At 38.1% G+C, this 14507-nt stretch overlaps 1 protein-coding gene and 1 pseudogene across 1 annotated transcript in view; both read right to left on the reverse strand.

Moving 5' to 3' along the window:
- Positions 1-3802, reverse strand: LOC122122671 (annotated as a pseudogene).
- Slc18b1 (solute carrier family 18 member B1) overlaps positions 3157-14507 on the reverse strand; it is a 26971-nt gene continuing 15620 nt past the window's right edge. Inside the window, exons 7-14 of the mRNA XM_042690417.1 lie at positions 13471-13607; positions 12279-12380; positions 9306-9397; positions 7672-7767; positions 5833-5907; positions 4745-4838; positions 4592-4641; positions 3157-4082 (exon numbers count right to left, since the gene is read on the reverse strand). Coding sequence (XP_042546351.1) covers positions 4016-4082; positions 4592-4641; positions 4745-4838; positions 5833-5907; positions 7672-7767; positions 9306-9397; positions 12279-12380; positions 13471-13607 — 713 coding nt within the window. The 3' untranslated portion in view covers positions 3157-4015. The remainder of the gene's footprint in view (positions 4083-4591; positions 4642-4744; positions 4839-5832; positions 5908-7671; positions 7768-9305; positions 9398-12278; positions 12381-13470; positions 13608-14507) is intronic.

Below are 14507 nucleotides of genomic sequence, written 5' to 3' on the forward strand. Positions count from 1 at the left end.
TTAGGGGCCCTTGGAAACTAGATCTTGATGATAAAAATCAACAAAAAGGCAAGGCTCAGGGCTCAGACTAGCTGGGGTTGTTGGTCCTACAGTGGGCATGAGCTGGGCCTGTGGCTGCGGTAGCAGAGTCCTCTCCTGCCTGTCCTGCAAGAGACAGGAAGCGCTTAGTGAGACCACCCAATGTCTGATGCCCAAGACTGTGTCGTGGCCATTCTCTGAGTTGGCTGGGTGCCAGGCCCTGGTGGGGCGAGCCCCCCCCCCCCCCCCGCCATCTCCCAGTCACAAAGTCAGGCGCCAGTGTGTGCCATGAATGGTCAGGTTAATGCACTTCAGAGGAAGAACCTTGAAGAAAGGAAGTGAATCATTCTCGCATTAGGCAGTTGAGCCAGTGAAATCAAATGTCTCTGGTTTTAAAAAAATTACATCAGCCCAACTTGTCCTCTTATCATCTGATAAGAGGAGGAACTAAGGTATAGATAGTATTCCTAATCATTTCTAGGTTCACATTCAGATTGTTAGCATTTGTAGTTGAACATCACCACAATATCAAATTGGAAGGCATCTTGGTCAGGTTCAATTTTTTTTAATGTTGTGTGTGAGTGTGTGTGTGTGTAATATTGTATGAAGCCATGCCAAGTGAGAGCACTTGGTTTCCTGGAATAAATACGAAATGTTAACCTAGAATTTACTTGCACTAAACTATTGCCTGTGACTGAAGCCAATATTATGTGCCAATATGCTCTTTCCCATTGGCCACAAAGTCCTGTAAAAACTCCCAGAAAACAGACATCATTCTCTTCCTTTTTCTTTGTAACATTCTTTTGCTTAAATGACAACATAACTTTTTTTGACAAATTGCTAAGAGTTTCTGCACTTTCAAGTAAGTTCTGTGAAGTTGAAGCCATCCCAGAAAACAAAGGCCCTCACGTTTTTGTCTTATGCTGGGAAGAGATGGATATTTATAGCACAGGAGCTCCATTTCACAGCTGCTGGAAAAACTGGAGAGACTAAGGAATGTGAATCCACCTTTGCAACAAGGATCTTTCCCCTCTGTGTTCCCGTGTCATAATGGTACACCTTGGGAGAATGTGGCGCATTCCATGTGAATGGGAAACAACAATATACACACACATACACATTTGTCAATTTATCAAAATTAAGCCTGTGATCACAGCAGTCACATTAGTTACAATCTCTTCTCTTAGAAGAGATTAGATGTCTATTAGCCTCATTTTAAATGAAATTTGAATATAATAATATTTATTAGCAATTTTAAAGATTAAAAGAAGCCTAAAAATCTTGGTGTTCAAGAGATAATAGTTTGAGGAAGGAAATGTACAATTTTCCCTTTTTCCCACTGTGGTGACTTGCAAATATGTCCAAACATTCCTCAACATTGTCTTTTCTAATGAGAGGATCTAATTCTCTACCCTGGCCCAAGTGTCACACTTCTAATGAAGTAATGGTAGTAATAACTGGTCAGAAATGGCAGTTCAACTTCCTCCTCCTCCTCCTCCTTCTCCTCCTCCTCCATCTCTTTCTCTGTTTCTCGTTCTCTCTCTGTCTTTCACCCTTCTTTCATCATTTGCTCTGAGGTAGTGCCCTGTCATAGGGATACACTTATAATGAGGTCTTATGACTCAAAAATTAAAAAGAAATGAAGTTCTCTCTGTCAAAAGCCACTAAGCAACTGAGTGTTCCTGAAGACTAAGGAGTTCAGATGATTGCTCCCCAGCCAGAAACTTGATGAAGTATAGAGCTCTCAAGCAAGCAATAACTGACAAACAGAAACTCTAAGAAAATATTTGTATGTCTAAGCTACATTTCCTTTTAACTTTTAGAGTAATTAGAAATACAGCAGCATATAAATATTCTTGTCTGCTTCTGGCAGTTTAGAGTACATCCCTGTTCAGGTCCCTGCTTACCCTCTTGCTAGGAGGATGGCCTTTGTCAAGTTAATTGCACTTTCTGTGTCAGTTTCCTAATTTGTAAATGGACATCTTAGTACCTATCACGAAGAGCTGTAGTAATGACAACATAGAATAATACACATAAATGTTTTAGATAACTATGACTATAATTATATTACAATCAAGCACTACTTTCTTTTTGTGAAAGGATAGCAAACAAGTGAGGAATTACAATACAAAGCAAAAAGTTAAGACAGAGCCTATCTGAAGAATTAATTGCTCTGTATTTAGAAGTATAACCTGGTCATGAGTTATCTGTTATATATAGGCTCAGATGAAGTGTGTTGGTCACAAGAAGACTCATTCTCATTCCCATTGCCCAAGCTGAATGAAATTCAGTAACTAACAGAAGAGGCAAAACATTTATCCAAGCAGTGGGAAACAGGATGAGATGGTATCTACTTGGAGATCATTTGCCAGGGTAACACCGGCATCATGGAAGTCTATCAAAGCATGCAGAAATGCCAAGTCTTCCAAATGGAGTATTGCAAGTCACCAACTCTGGTCTTCCTGGGATATCAAACTGAGGCTCCTTGAAGGAGTTACCGGTATTATAATAAATATACAAACTAAAATTAGAAAGGCTTTGTTTAATCACAAAACCCTTCCAAAGAATTGAGAAAAAGTCTGGCAAATTTCCACATAAATTTCCAAGGAAAATATGAAGGAATAATAGACATTTGTTCACAGAAAACATACTTTCTCTCTCTCTCTCTCTCTTTCCCTCTCTCTCTCCCCATCTTCACTTTATCTACCTCTCTTTATTTCTTTCCACTGTTATACTTTACTACCTTCAAGGAAGGCAAAGATTATGTTTATCATGATCACAACTAAATCCCTAGCACCTCAGTAAAATGTCAGTCCAATGAAAGCAGTCAAATAAGCATAGATTTTACAGGACGTTAGAAGTGTTCCTAATATACAACGTATAAACTTGTCTGGGTATAGAGGAGTGCTACTCTGCTCTAGGGATGGAATATATCCACCAAAACTATTCATAGATGAGGGTGAGGAAGAGTGATGGAAAGAGTGACAGTTATCACTCATAAATTGAAACTGAAGTTGAACTGAAGTCCCTTCGCAAACCTAAGGGTAATTTTAAGTAAGAGTGTGCACACACACAAAGCAAGCAAAAAGAAATCAGAGGGTAGACGTGAAACACAAAGACAGTAAGATAAATGAATAATTAATGTGATACCACGTAATGTTTATAAAAATTTAGATCTTAATTGAAAATGTCACAAAAACGAACATCTTACACAAATACAAATTTTTTGCAAGAAAAATTAAGGGCCAAGCAATGCTACAGAGTTTTTCCAGGCAAAAAATTTAAATTTTCAACAAGAACAAAACCCTCAGCACACAGACAGCATATATCTTTCTAAAATGGATTTCACAATAATTCTTATATTTTGCGTTATTTTTATATGTATAGTACAAAACAAATCACCTCATTTTTTCTTAGTGACTGAAAAGATATATTCATAGAAACAGTGCCTTAAATAAATAGTAAGCAGAAGACACAAAAAAAGCCAGAGCCAATATTGGTGACTAAAATATACAAACTTTAGCTGGGTGCCAGTGGCTTAGGCCTGTAATCACGCTACTCAGAAGGCTGAGGCCTGGAGGATTGAAGTCTGATACTAAACCAGACAGAAAAGTCTGTGAGACTACATGTCTAACCAACCAGTAAAACACAAGATGGGAGGCGTGGCACAATTGGTAGAGCACCAGCTCTGATGATAGAAGCCAAATGAGAACATGAGGCCCTGAGTTCAAGCCCTAGTACTGGCATAGAAAAAAAAAAATCCACAAACTTGCTGATTTGTCATTCCCTTTCTCATATAGTTGGCTCAGTAAGCTAACTTTTCAAAACAACTGTTAAGTCTAGTCCAACAAAGAATTGTCCAAATATAAGTTGACTCTCTCAAGAATGCAAATATGAGGTCCACCAAGTTCTGTTTGTGCACCTAAGAAACACTTCTAGCAGCGATGTTCAAGGCCAGGAGAACCCATCTCTCCATCTTGTAACAAGACTTGTGAGGCTAGCTTTCACCAGACAAAAGGTCAGTTTGTTCATCTTCCATGCTATCAGTGTCTTGAGATTTAGACCTACATTGGAGGGAAAAAACAATAGGGGAATCTCAGTATTATTTATCTTAAAAACAAAGAAACACTCACAGTACCTACATCTCCACCTGAACATGTTCTTGGGTGTGTGTGGGGGGAGGGGGGCAGCAGGTACTGGTTGGTCCTGAGGCTTGAACTAGAGGCCTGAGCATTGTCCCTGAGCTTTTTTGCTCAAGGTTAGTACTCTACCACTTGAGCCACAGCTCAAGTGCTTTTGGTGCTTAATTGGAGATCAAGGTCTCACAGACTTTCCTGTCCAAGTTGGCTTTGAACCATGATCCTCAGATCTCAGTCTCCTGAGGAATTAGGATTACAGGCATGAGCCACAGGTGCCCGCTCCAGATACGCTCCTAATGTCCACCAAGTGATAAGCCTCAGGGTACCCAGAAATCTGCTGACTAAAAGAATGAATCTAAGACAGTATTTCTTTCCCATCTCCATAAATTGGCTTTTATGGGGAGGGAAAAAAAAAGACCTGAGGTTAAGCATACCTTTTCTTTCTGAAGTACTCCAGAAGATAAAATAAGCCCATCACTAGTCCCTTTAACATAATAAAAGGTAAAGTTAATTTAAATCCTTTAAGTTAAGTTTCCTCAAATCACAAAGAAATGGACAAAAAAAGAGGGAAAAAGATGGTTACTTACACTTATGAGAGACCACAGGCCTTGTATAGCTGCTGCCCACTCAAAACCAATTTTCTCATACAGAAATCCACCAAGCATTGGTCCCATAAAAGCACTAACAATGGAAAGAAGAATGAATGAATATTAAATAGTGCACAAAAATACTTTATGTAAGGTGCATGATACATTAGGCATGCATCTTCCTTTTACTGGAGATATAAATTCCGAAGAAAAAGGCCAGTTCTTGGACAAAGCATGGCTATAAGAAAATAATTCTAGGGCTGGGGGTGTAGCTCAATGGCAGAATATAGTGTGTGAGGTCCTGAGGCCCTGTGTTTGATCCTCAGTACCACAAAAAGAGAAGGGAGAGAAAAGAAAGAAAATTCTACCAAAATGCTGTTTTTAAATTTATTTAAACAATTTTTGAAAGGTTGGCAGCTTATGTTAAAAAAAAGCTTTTATAAGTATGACATGTTCAAAAGAATCTTTACTCCTTCTCCTTACAGTATTTGCATCTAATATGAATCCATTCAATACATCTTTATTCACTATCTGTGATGCTGCTATGATACAGTTATCTCTTTGGCATAGTAGAAGCTAAAAATTAAGTAAATACATCACTAAACGAATACTTTTTTTTTTTGGTCAGTTGTGGGGCTTGAACTCTGGGCCTGGGCGCTGTCCCTCAGCTCTTCAGCTCAAGGCGAGTGCTCTACCACTTGAGCCACAGCGCCACTTTCAGCTTTTTCTGTTTATGTAGTGCTGAGGAAGTGAACCCAGGGCCTCATGCATAGGAGGCAAGCACTCTACTAAAGAGCTACCTTCCCAGTCCAAGGAATACATTTTTTGAAATGGGTGATGTGCTAAAGGAATTTCACAAATATCATTCAACTGAAACAGAGTGGGACCACTCTGATTTGGCATTCAGTCTGCTGGTAGACTAGGATTCTAAGGCAGAAGATGTAGATTAGGACTCATGCTCTCCCCAGTGTAAACTGTTAGTCTTTGAGAAACTCATGTGACCTCTTGGTGTCTAAATATTTTTCATCCGTAAAATAAAGACAGTATTTTCTGTCTTTCAGGTCTGAGTAAATTCAATGACTACTCACCCAACTGACCACATGGCACCAAAGAGACCTGAAACGAGTCCCAGTGTACTTAATCCTTCTTCAAATCCATTCTCACTGCAAAGAGAGACATGAGTATATGAAGTAAGTCAGACCCAGGAGACAAAGGACCCATGTTTTCCTTTATATGTGGAAACTAGATTTAGCTTACATACAAACTCGTGAGTAAATACATTGGATGGTATGCAAGTGTATATAACTGTATTAACTGAAATACCATAGATTCAAGTGAGATCTCAAATAATGTAATTCCTTAGAAAGCCAAAATTAAATTCAGCAAAATAAAATACAAGGAAGTGGTGAAAGGACCCTCCCCATCCATGCCAGGGGACCACACGGAGGCAGGCAGGCCCAGGAGGAAGATGATTACAAGGTTTATTAGAGGATCCATATTTCCCCCAGAGAGAGAGCACATGGCAGCCTCTACTATAGGTAGCAGCAGGGTCTGGGGGTTAGGAAGTGAGATGGATGGGAGTTCAGGTGGGTCTGGGTGGAGAGAGGGAGGAGCAGCTGTAAGGTAGGAAATCCAGGGCAGGGAAGAGCTCAAGTCTCAATGGAGCTGAGGACCACAGGTGGGCATAATGCTTACAAGTGGCTACTCAAAAGGGGTGGAGTGGGGTCAAGAGGAAAAGGGTAAGCATATGAAGAAGAGAAGAGAGGAAACATGCAGACAAGAATCCGAGTATATCCTACCAATTTAAGAAGAATGAGGAAAGGGATGGGTAGGGGAGGGGTGGTGAGAATGTTGAAAGGGGTGACATTGATCAAGATGCACTGTATTCACAAACTGCTTTGTTAAATGGCAACTCCTTTATACACGCAACTACTTAAAGATAATAAATAAAAAAAAGTTCATATTTTTTTTTTTTTTGCTGGTCATGGGCCCTGAACTCTGGGCCTGGATGCTGTCCCTCAGCTCTTCAGCTCAAGGCTAGCATTCTACCACTTGAGCCACAGCGCCACTTCTGGCTTTTTCTGCTTATGTGGTGCTGAGGAATCGAACTCAGGGTCTCATGCATGCACAAGCACTCTACCACTGAGCCACCTTCCCAGCGCCAAGTTCATTGATTTTCAAAAACAGGAAAACTTGCATGGGATTAAGATAAACCAGGAATAACCTGGAAACCAACAACAAGAACATTCGGTCTCTAACATAAAAGAGCAAATCGAGGAACCTTGGAATATGACTCAATGGTGGAAAATATGCTTAGTATACACAACATTTTAAGACCAACAAGTAAAATAAAATATATCCATGTAACTTGAAGGAATTTCCATAATTTTTCTGAAGATAATTTTATCACATATATGGTACAATATAAAGAATTATAACCCCTTTGTATTACATTCTTATAAATCACAATCATCTAAGAGATTCCCAAATGAGTCAAGCAGAACAATGGGTGGCTTTAAGGAAACACAGAGGGAGTTCTATACTTCTGTGAGATGTGTAGACTGGACCCAGCACTATCATTGTACTTGGTATTTTTCATTGAAAGGCCTGTCCTATCCAGGACCAATGGCCAAGTACCTGTGCTCCTGTATGGATCTCCTATGAAAGAGGGACAGTGCCAAAGACTTTCCATTTGTTTGGCCTTGCAAAATGATGTATACGCTGAAGTATAAACCGAGCCAATCATCTATGACTAATCCTTTTTTTTAAAACCTATTTGTGTGTTAATAGAATTTATATCATAACATTTTCAGACTAGGAGATCATGAAGATTTACTATCGGGGAAGGTACTCAACATCAGACAAAAACCAAGAGATTTGAGGAAGCTAGCCACAAGGCAGCTGTTCAAGCAATGGGAGTCACTTACTATGCACAACTGAGGATCTCTGGGAAAGTTGGAATTATGCTCATTCCAGCGGAGATGCCAATTATAACTAATACCAGCACCAGCAGCCACAGCTGACTATAAGAGAGTTTTATAAAAAACAAAACATTAGCATTTTAAGATACACCATCTTAAAGGTGAAAAGGATAAGATCTCAGAGAAGTTAGTTTTATTTTTGTTTGATTATGATGGCATGGGACTTGAATGCAGGACCTGTACTCTATTCTTGAGCTTTATTGCACAAGGCTAAATTCTACCACTTGAGCCACAGCTCCACTTCTAGCTTGTTGATGGATAATTAGAGATAAGAGTCTCATAGACTTTCCTGGCTTTGAACTGTGATCCTCAGAACTCTGTGCATCCTGAGTAGCGAGGATTACAGGTTTGAGCACTGGTGCCTGGCTCAGAGAAGTTAGTTTAACAGATTATGTAACTAGTTTTATTGTCATTCCTATCCAGTTCTATTGCCATTAAGCCTGATCATCTATTAGCTCCTTGTATTTGTGAAGAAAAAAATCAGTTCATCTATCTGATAATATCTTTGGATAAAGTAGCAAGCATCTTGGGCCAACAACCTTACTATACAAAATTCTCTCCAAATTCTATTCATTTAGAATCATGTAGCCTTGAAACTCACTAACTAAGCAATAATAAAGGAAGGGGTAAAAGAAGAGATGAAACTATTATTTGTTCTATTTTGAGCATGACAGCAGGAACTTCATATATTATCTCATTTAATATTTGTGATATAAATATTATTTTGACTCTTTATTGTAAAATTATATAGAATTTAAATGTCACTGTCAAAGAATAAACCTGTACTGAAACACAGCCACACTCATTCCCGTAAGTAAGTGTTATGTATGGCTGCTTTCACATTACAGGTGCTCCTTTTTTTTGCAGATAATAAGACAAGGCTCCTAGAAGTTTACTGATTTGCCCAAGTTCACACCATAGTAAGTGACATAGTCAAAACTCAAATCCAAGTCTGAAAGACTGAGATCTCTCTTCCCATAACACATCTTCTCCAAAAAGTATCTTAAAAGATCTAACAAGCTCACTTTATTTCAGAAAAAAAAATTAACAAGCTTTAGTGAGAAACTATTAGATGCTACAAACATCCCAAATGTGGTCCCAGACTCAAGAAGTGAGTGAAAATAGAAAAAGATATATTCTAAGGTTGGGAGTGTGGCTTAAACTGTAAAGAACCCTTGAGGTTCTGTATTCAAATCCCAGTACTAAGCAAGAAAAAGTAATCGTTGTTATTTATATATGTGCACATATGCATACACACATACATACATATACATTCTAAAAACTATAAAGCAAAAGTTAGTAGAAACAAATGCTATTTTAAAACAAGCACTAACAAGTATTGGGTTGAAACAGAAGACTTAGCATTTTTTGATTTGATAAAGATTTAGCAGTCTTGTTTGTTAGACCCAAATGTCTAGGAATATAAAATACTATCAGACTAGCAAATAACTCAATAGAGACCTAAATAAAAAGAATTATTTAACCATTAAGGCTTAAATTACTAAGTCATATCAGTAGAATACTCTTTTTGAAATAATTATTAGTGTCATTTGGTCAAAACCCTGAAAGAGAAAAATTACCTTTTAATGTGAAAAATTGGGACAGGTCCTAAGAGAATGTAACACCCTGCTGTGATTAAATTGCCAAACACCAGAAGCCATTTCCTTTGATTCTGGTAAAGAAAAAGAGCCCAGAGAAATGCTTAGAGAAGAACCGTCTAGAAGCAAACATACTTAAAAACCATTAGAGAACGCAAATCATGATAACTCAAAACTACCAATGCCTTGAAAAAAGAAAAGAACTTTTACATTTAAGAAAAAATAGATGTTAACTCAAAAGGAAGGACAATATACCACAAGGTAAAGGATGAGCAAAGGACATAGATTCCTTAGGAGGGTGTGTGTTATAGAATTTTGCACATTGTTAACTATTCAAAATATCTAAGAGTTTCCTAAACAGTCACCATACAGAAGCCACCAACTAGTCAAAATAGGTAAAAAAATCACATTAATAGCTAGGCACCCATGGCTCATGCCTATAATTCTAGGAGGCTGAGATCCTATCATCAGATCCTATCATCAGGAGGCTGAGATCCCAGGATTGCAGTTCAAAGTCAGCCAGAGAAGGAAAGTCTGGGAGACTCTTATATCTAATTAAATTAGAAGTGAAGCTGTGGCTCAAGTGATTGAATGCTAGCCTGGAGTGAATTCAAGCCCTAGGACACACAGACACACACAAAGACACACACACAGAATTGCCTGGTTTTGAAAAGCCCTTAATACAGACAGAATGGGAATATTCCCCTCAAATTCCTATATTAAATCCTAATTATGGTATCTGGAGGCAGGCTTTAGGACGGTGATTTGGTCTTGAAGGTGGAGCTCTCTTACAGAGAATCCTCAGAGAGTTCTCTTGTCCCTTCTTCTAAAAAGGAGACACTAGAGACAGCCATCAGCCATCCATCAAGCAAAAATTGGCCCTCAGCACAAAATCAGAGGGAAACAGGAAAATATACAACAGAGGGGCCCAGCAGCTGCACTGGACATAAATGAAAATGAACTAAACAACTCAAGGGCAGTGATGGGAAAGAGGATATGAGAGAGAAAGAGGGAACAGCTGACACTAAACAAAAGGAAAGAAATGTACATATCACCTGATGTGGAAGAAATAGTTGCATTGTCAAAGCTCATACAATTCACAAGCATTATAGACCATAATAATGAGAATTTGCCTTGTGAAGGTTAAAATGTGTTCGTGACTTAAACTAAGCATCACTATCTCACAACACTGCGAAATTTATGTAATCACTTAATCTCAATAAAACCATTTAAAAAACTAAAAGAAAAGAGCGATTGAACAAACAAATGATGGTACAAATACAGAATACAATGAAATAAGATTCAGCAGTAAGAGCAAGAATGAGGACCAGGAAGCAGAGTTCAAGGATAGCCCAGGCAAATATAGTAGGAAACTTAGTCTCAAAACAAAAGACAAAACTAAAACTATAAAGAGCATGTTTCCATTTCAAAAAAATATTGGTTTCCTTTTACTACATAGGTAGATGGGATAAAGGGAATAAAGAAATGAATAGAAGAGTATCGCTGTTGCATTGGTTCACCCCTTGTCCTTTGTCTCATTTGTTGTTCCTCTTCTCTTCCCTCATTCAGAGCAACATATATACAAAACACAGGGTACCAATATAAAATTCAATGATACTCACAAGATATGTTGGAAATGAACTTTATAACAACTTGGGGGAAGGGAAAGTGGGAGAAAAACAAGGGAGGGGGCAACAATGTTTGACAAGAAATGTCCTCACCACCTTATGTATGTAACTGTAACCCTCTGTGTATCACCTGGACAGTAAAAGTAAATTTTAAAAAATGAAAAAAAAACTCTTTTTTTAATTCCTCAGAGTATGATGTTTGTTATAGAAGTCTAAATAGCCAAAAATAGTGTCCAGTAAAATTATCCCTTATAAACTTCTATAAACTCAGTCTAAAAAAAAATCACAGCAATATATTATCTGTTCTGTTGTGTAAGGCAGTAGCCTTCCCTCCTTGCTTCCTTCCTTCCTCCTCCCCCCTCCCTCCCTCTCTCTCTTTTTCATTCTCTTTCTTCCTTCCTTCCTTTCTTTCTTAGCTGTTTTTTCTCTCTCTCTCTTTCTTTCTTGGCTTTCTTTCTCTCTTTCTTTCTTCCTTTCTCTTTCTTTCTTTCCTTCTGTATGAATTTATTTTTTCCAAGACAAGGTTTTACCATGTAGTCCAGGCAGCCTCAAACTGGACATCTCATGCCTTAGTCTCCCAAGTGTTGGGATAACTGGTATATACCAACATGCCTGGCTCACAACTATGTTAATCCTAAATTGCAAACATTTTTTTAAGACATTAGTTTTTTTGCCATCTGGGTTACCCAATATTCCCACATGATGTAAGTGCTGAAATATATATGCAAGTCAAATGAGGAGAGAAAATACAAAAACTAAGCACTAATGTCATAGAAGAAGCCATAAAACTTTAAGATTTGGCTGGTCAGTTTTGTATAGTAAGGATCTAGAAGGAATAGGTTGGACTACATTAAAACAGAAGTGATTTTCTGCTAAGAAAATGGATAATCAATGTGCATTTACATGGCTGATGCTTAAAACTCCCACTTTGTAAATCAGAATTTTCCTAAAGCCAAATTTCTCAATTTAATTAAGTCCCATTATAATACTCCCTAGTATTCTTCCTAATTTTTACAGATTCATTTTCAGGATGAATCTGTGGCAGCACAGGAAGATTTTCTTCTTTTAAGAAATTGAAAAGAAAGTATAAACTAATCATTTCTAACAGTCTCAGCTAAGAATCCTTTTTGTCCATATGAAGTAATTAAAAATGAATCTTCTCTGGGTGATGGCTGAGGTTGAAAACATTGGAGACTCTCCATCAGTCCACCAGTTTTAACCGATGGACCTTTAGAGTGCTAAAGGAAACTTTAGAGTGCAAGAGGAACCGTTAGAAAACTGATCTACGCACACAAAAACAATTCAAGTAAACATCAAGTGTACATACTGGCATTTTATCACTTAGTATGCCAAGCAGCGGTGAAGAAATGGCATAGGCCAGTGCCAAACCCAGGAAGACCAATCCCACATATCCAGCTGGCAAATGAAACTGAAAAAGAAATCCTTCATTGAAGTTACATAGTTAGGCATTTCTTATAATAAGCATGTACCTTCAACACATATTGTTACTACTCTTCTAAATACATGCAGCATTCCTATTCATTAGCTTTCTATAGCTGTGACCAATATGCCCTACAGAACAACTTATAAGGAGGAATTATTTTTTATGGTTTCAGTATGTCATGGCAGGAAGAGTGTGATAGAGCAAAGCTGTTCATGTCATGGTGGCCAGGAAAGGAGGGAAAGGAAAGAGGGAGAAGGAAGGACAACAGTAAGGAGTAAGGGAGAAGGAGAGAAGGTAGTGGGGAGGGGAGGGGAGGGAAGGAAAGGGAAGGGAAGGGAGCAATCATACCTGCCTGTGCTAACTGGCTTTCCATTTTTTTCCATTTTATTCCATCCAAAATGGTGCTTCTGACATTCAGAATACACATTGCCTTCAATACTTTCTCCATAGTTAATCCTTTCTGGAAAAACTCTCAGTCACACCTAGACTTCTGCTTAACTAATCCCTTTGGTACTTTTTAATCCAATCAAGTTCAAAATCAAAATTGGCCACCGCAGTATTCTTCCTAATTTTAACTTTACTTTGGTAAATGACCTATTTTTTCACCAGGGAAGAAAACAATGTCTAATTAGAGAGCAGAGGATAGACATGCTTTGTTTTGTAACATTTGATATCAAACATATAATGTAGGTCCTATGAATTATATAGTGTTTCACAAGTTTAAAAAATTGCCTAGAAAGCTTATCAAGAGACAGTCTTTGATTTGAGTCCTAAGGTTTCTGAAACAAGAACAATAGAGTTGTGAGGATGTGCATGTGTGCCAAGCTCATAATGATGCTGACAGTCCACAACCTGTACTTTGAGGCCCCTAGTATTAAAACAAAGGATAATAATATTAATTTGATTGATACCAATGGGAGTATTAATATTTAACCAGCTACCTTGGTGTGCAGTTCCCAATTTATCTCTTCTTCCTCAAAGCCATTCAAAGGTCTTTTCCCAAAGAAAGGCCCAAGGACAAGCAATTATGACTGCTTAATACAAAGCAGCCCTCTTTGACAAGCAAGCTTCTTACCTTCTCCAAGACAAAAAGAGACAGAATAGGGTCGAGGAAGCCCAGGCAAGAGCTGCAGGATATGATGACAAAGGCTACAAGGCCAACCTTGGGGATAGTGACAAGTTTCCAGAAGGAGTGTTCGCTGGGATCAGACTCTAGGATTAAAATGAAAAAATAAATAAATGAATAAACTAGAGCAACTCTGCCCCCAAAATGAATATCATCTCCATTTGCATCTCTTAAGATATTCAAATGTAAAGGCCACATTTTATTTTCTTCAAAAAAATATTCTTTCAGATACAAAAAGAACTAACTGGAATCCAAGTGTGAGTGGAAGAAGAGGTATTAGGGTTTAGGTTGTAACCAAGAAGGCTTTCTCTGGACAGGATAGAGAATTCAAGAATGTGATTGGATGCAGAGAAAAGCATCATTTATGATTTACTAAAGGAATAAGGTGTGTGTGCTCAAAGAGAAATATGAGCTTATTTTTTAAAAAAGAAAACATTTTTTTCTGTCGGCAAAGCAAATACTAGATTGAAAGGGGAGGCCATTGAATCCTATGCAAATTATTTCTACCATTTAAGATGAGTTAGTATCAAGTCTCATTTCCTACAATTCCCCAAACACTTAATTCAACTTCTTCCCATACCAAGCATGGTGCTTTCCTCATTCCAGCCTCCAGGCATATTGCACAACTCCTTTCATTTTTTCCTGCTTTTTTTCCCTTCAAGTTCATAAGACCTGACTCTAGGTCTGATTCATGCAAAAAACTTAGATGTCCTATCTGGAGCAAGAGGCTTAGACCTGTAATGCTAGCTATAAAAGAAACTGAGATCTGAGGATCCTAGTTCAAAGCCAGCCGGGGAAGACAAATACATGACATTCTTATTTCCAATTAAACAGCATAATGCCAATTGCTCCATGATGCTACAGACCCAGGGGGTGTCTAGGTAGAAGGCAATTGTAGTGCTTCTCTCCAGAGATCACCACAGATTTGCATTTGGAAATTTTTTGAGGGACACTTATAGGCTTAACAGCATCAAACACAAGTTTTG

The sequence above is a fragment of the Dipodomys spectabilis genome, unplaced genomic scaffold (assembly GCF_019054845.1).
Source record: "Dipodomys spectabilis isolate Male_0828 unplaced genomic scaffold, ASM1905484v1 ptg000001l, whole genome shotgun sequence".
NCBI classification, from domain to species: domain Eukaryota; kingdom Metazoa; phylum Chordata; class Mammalia; order Rodentia; family Heteromyidae; genus Dipodomys; species Dipodomys spectabilis.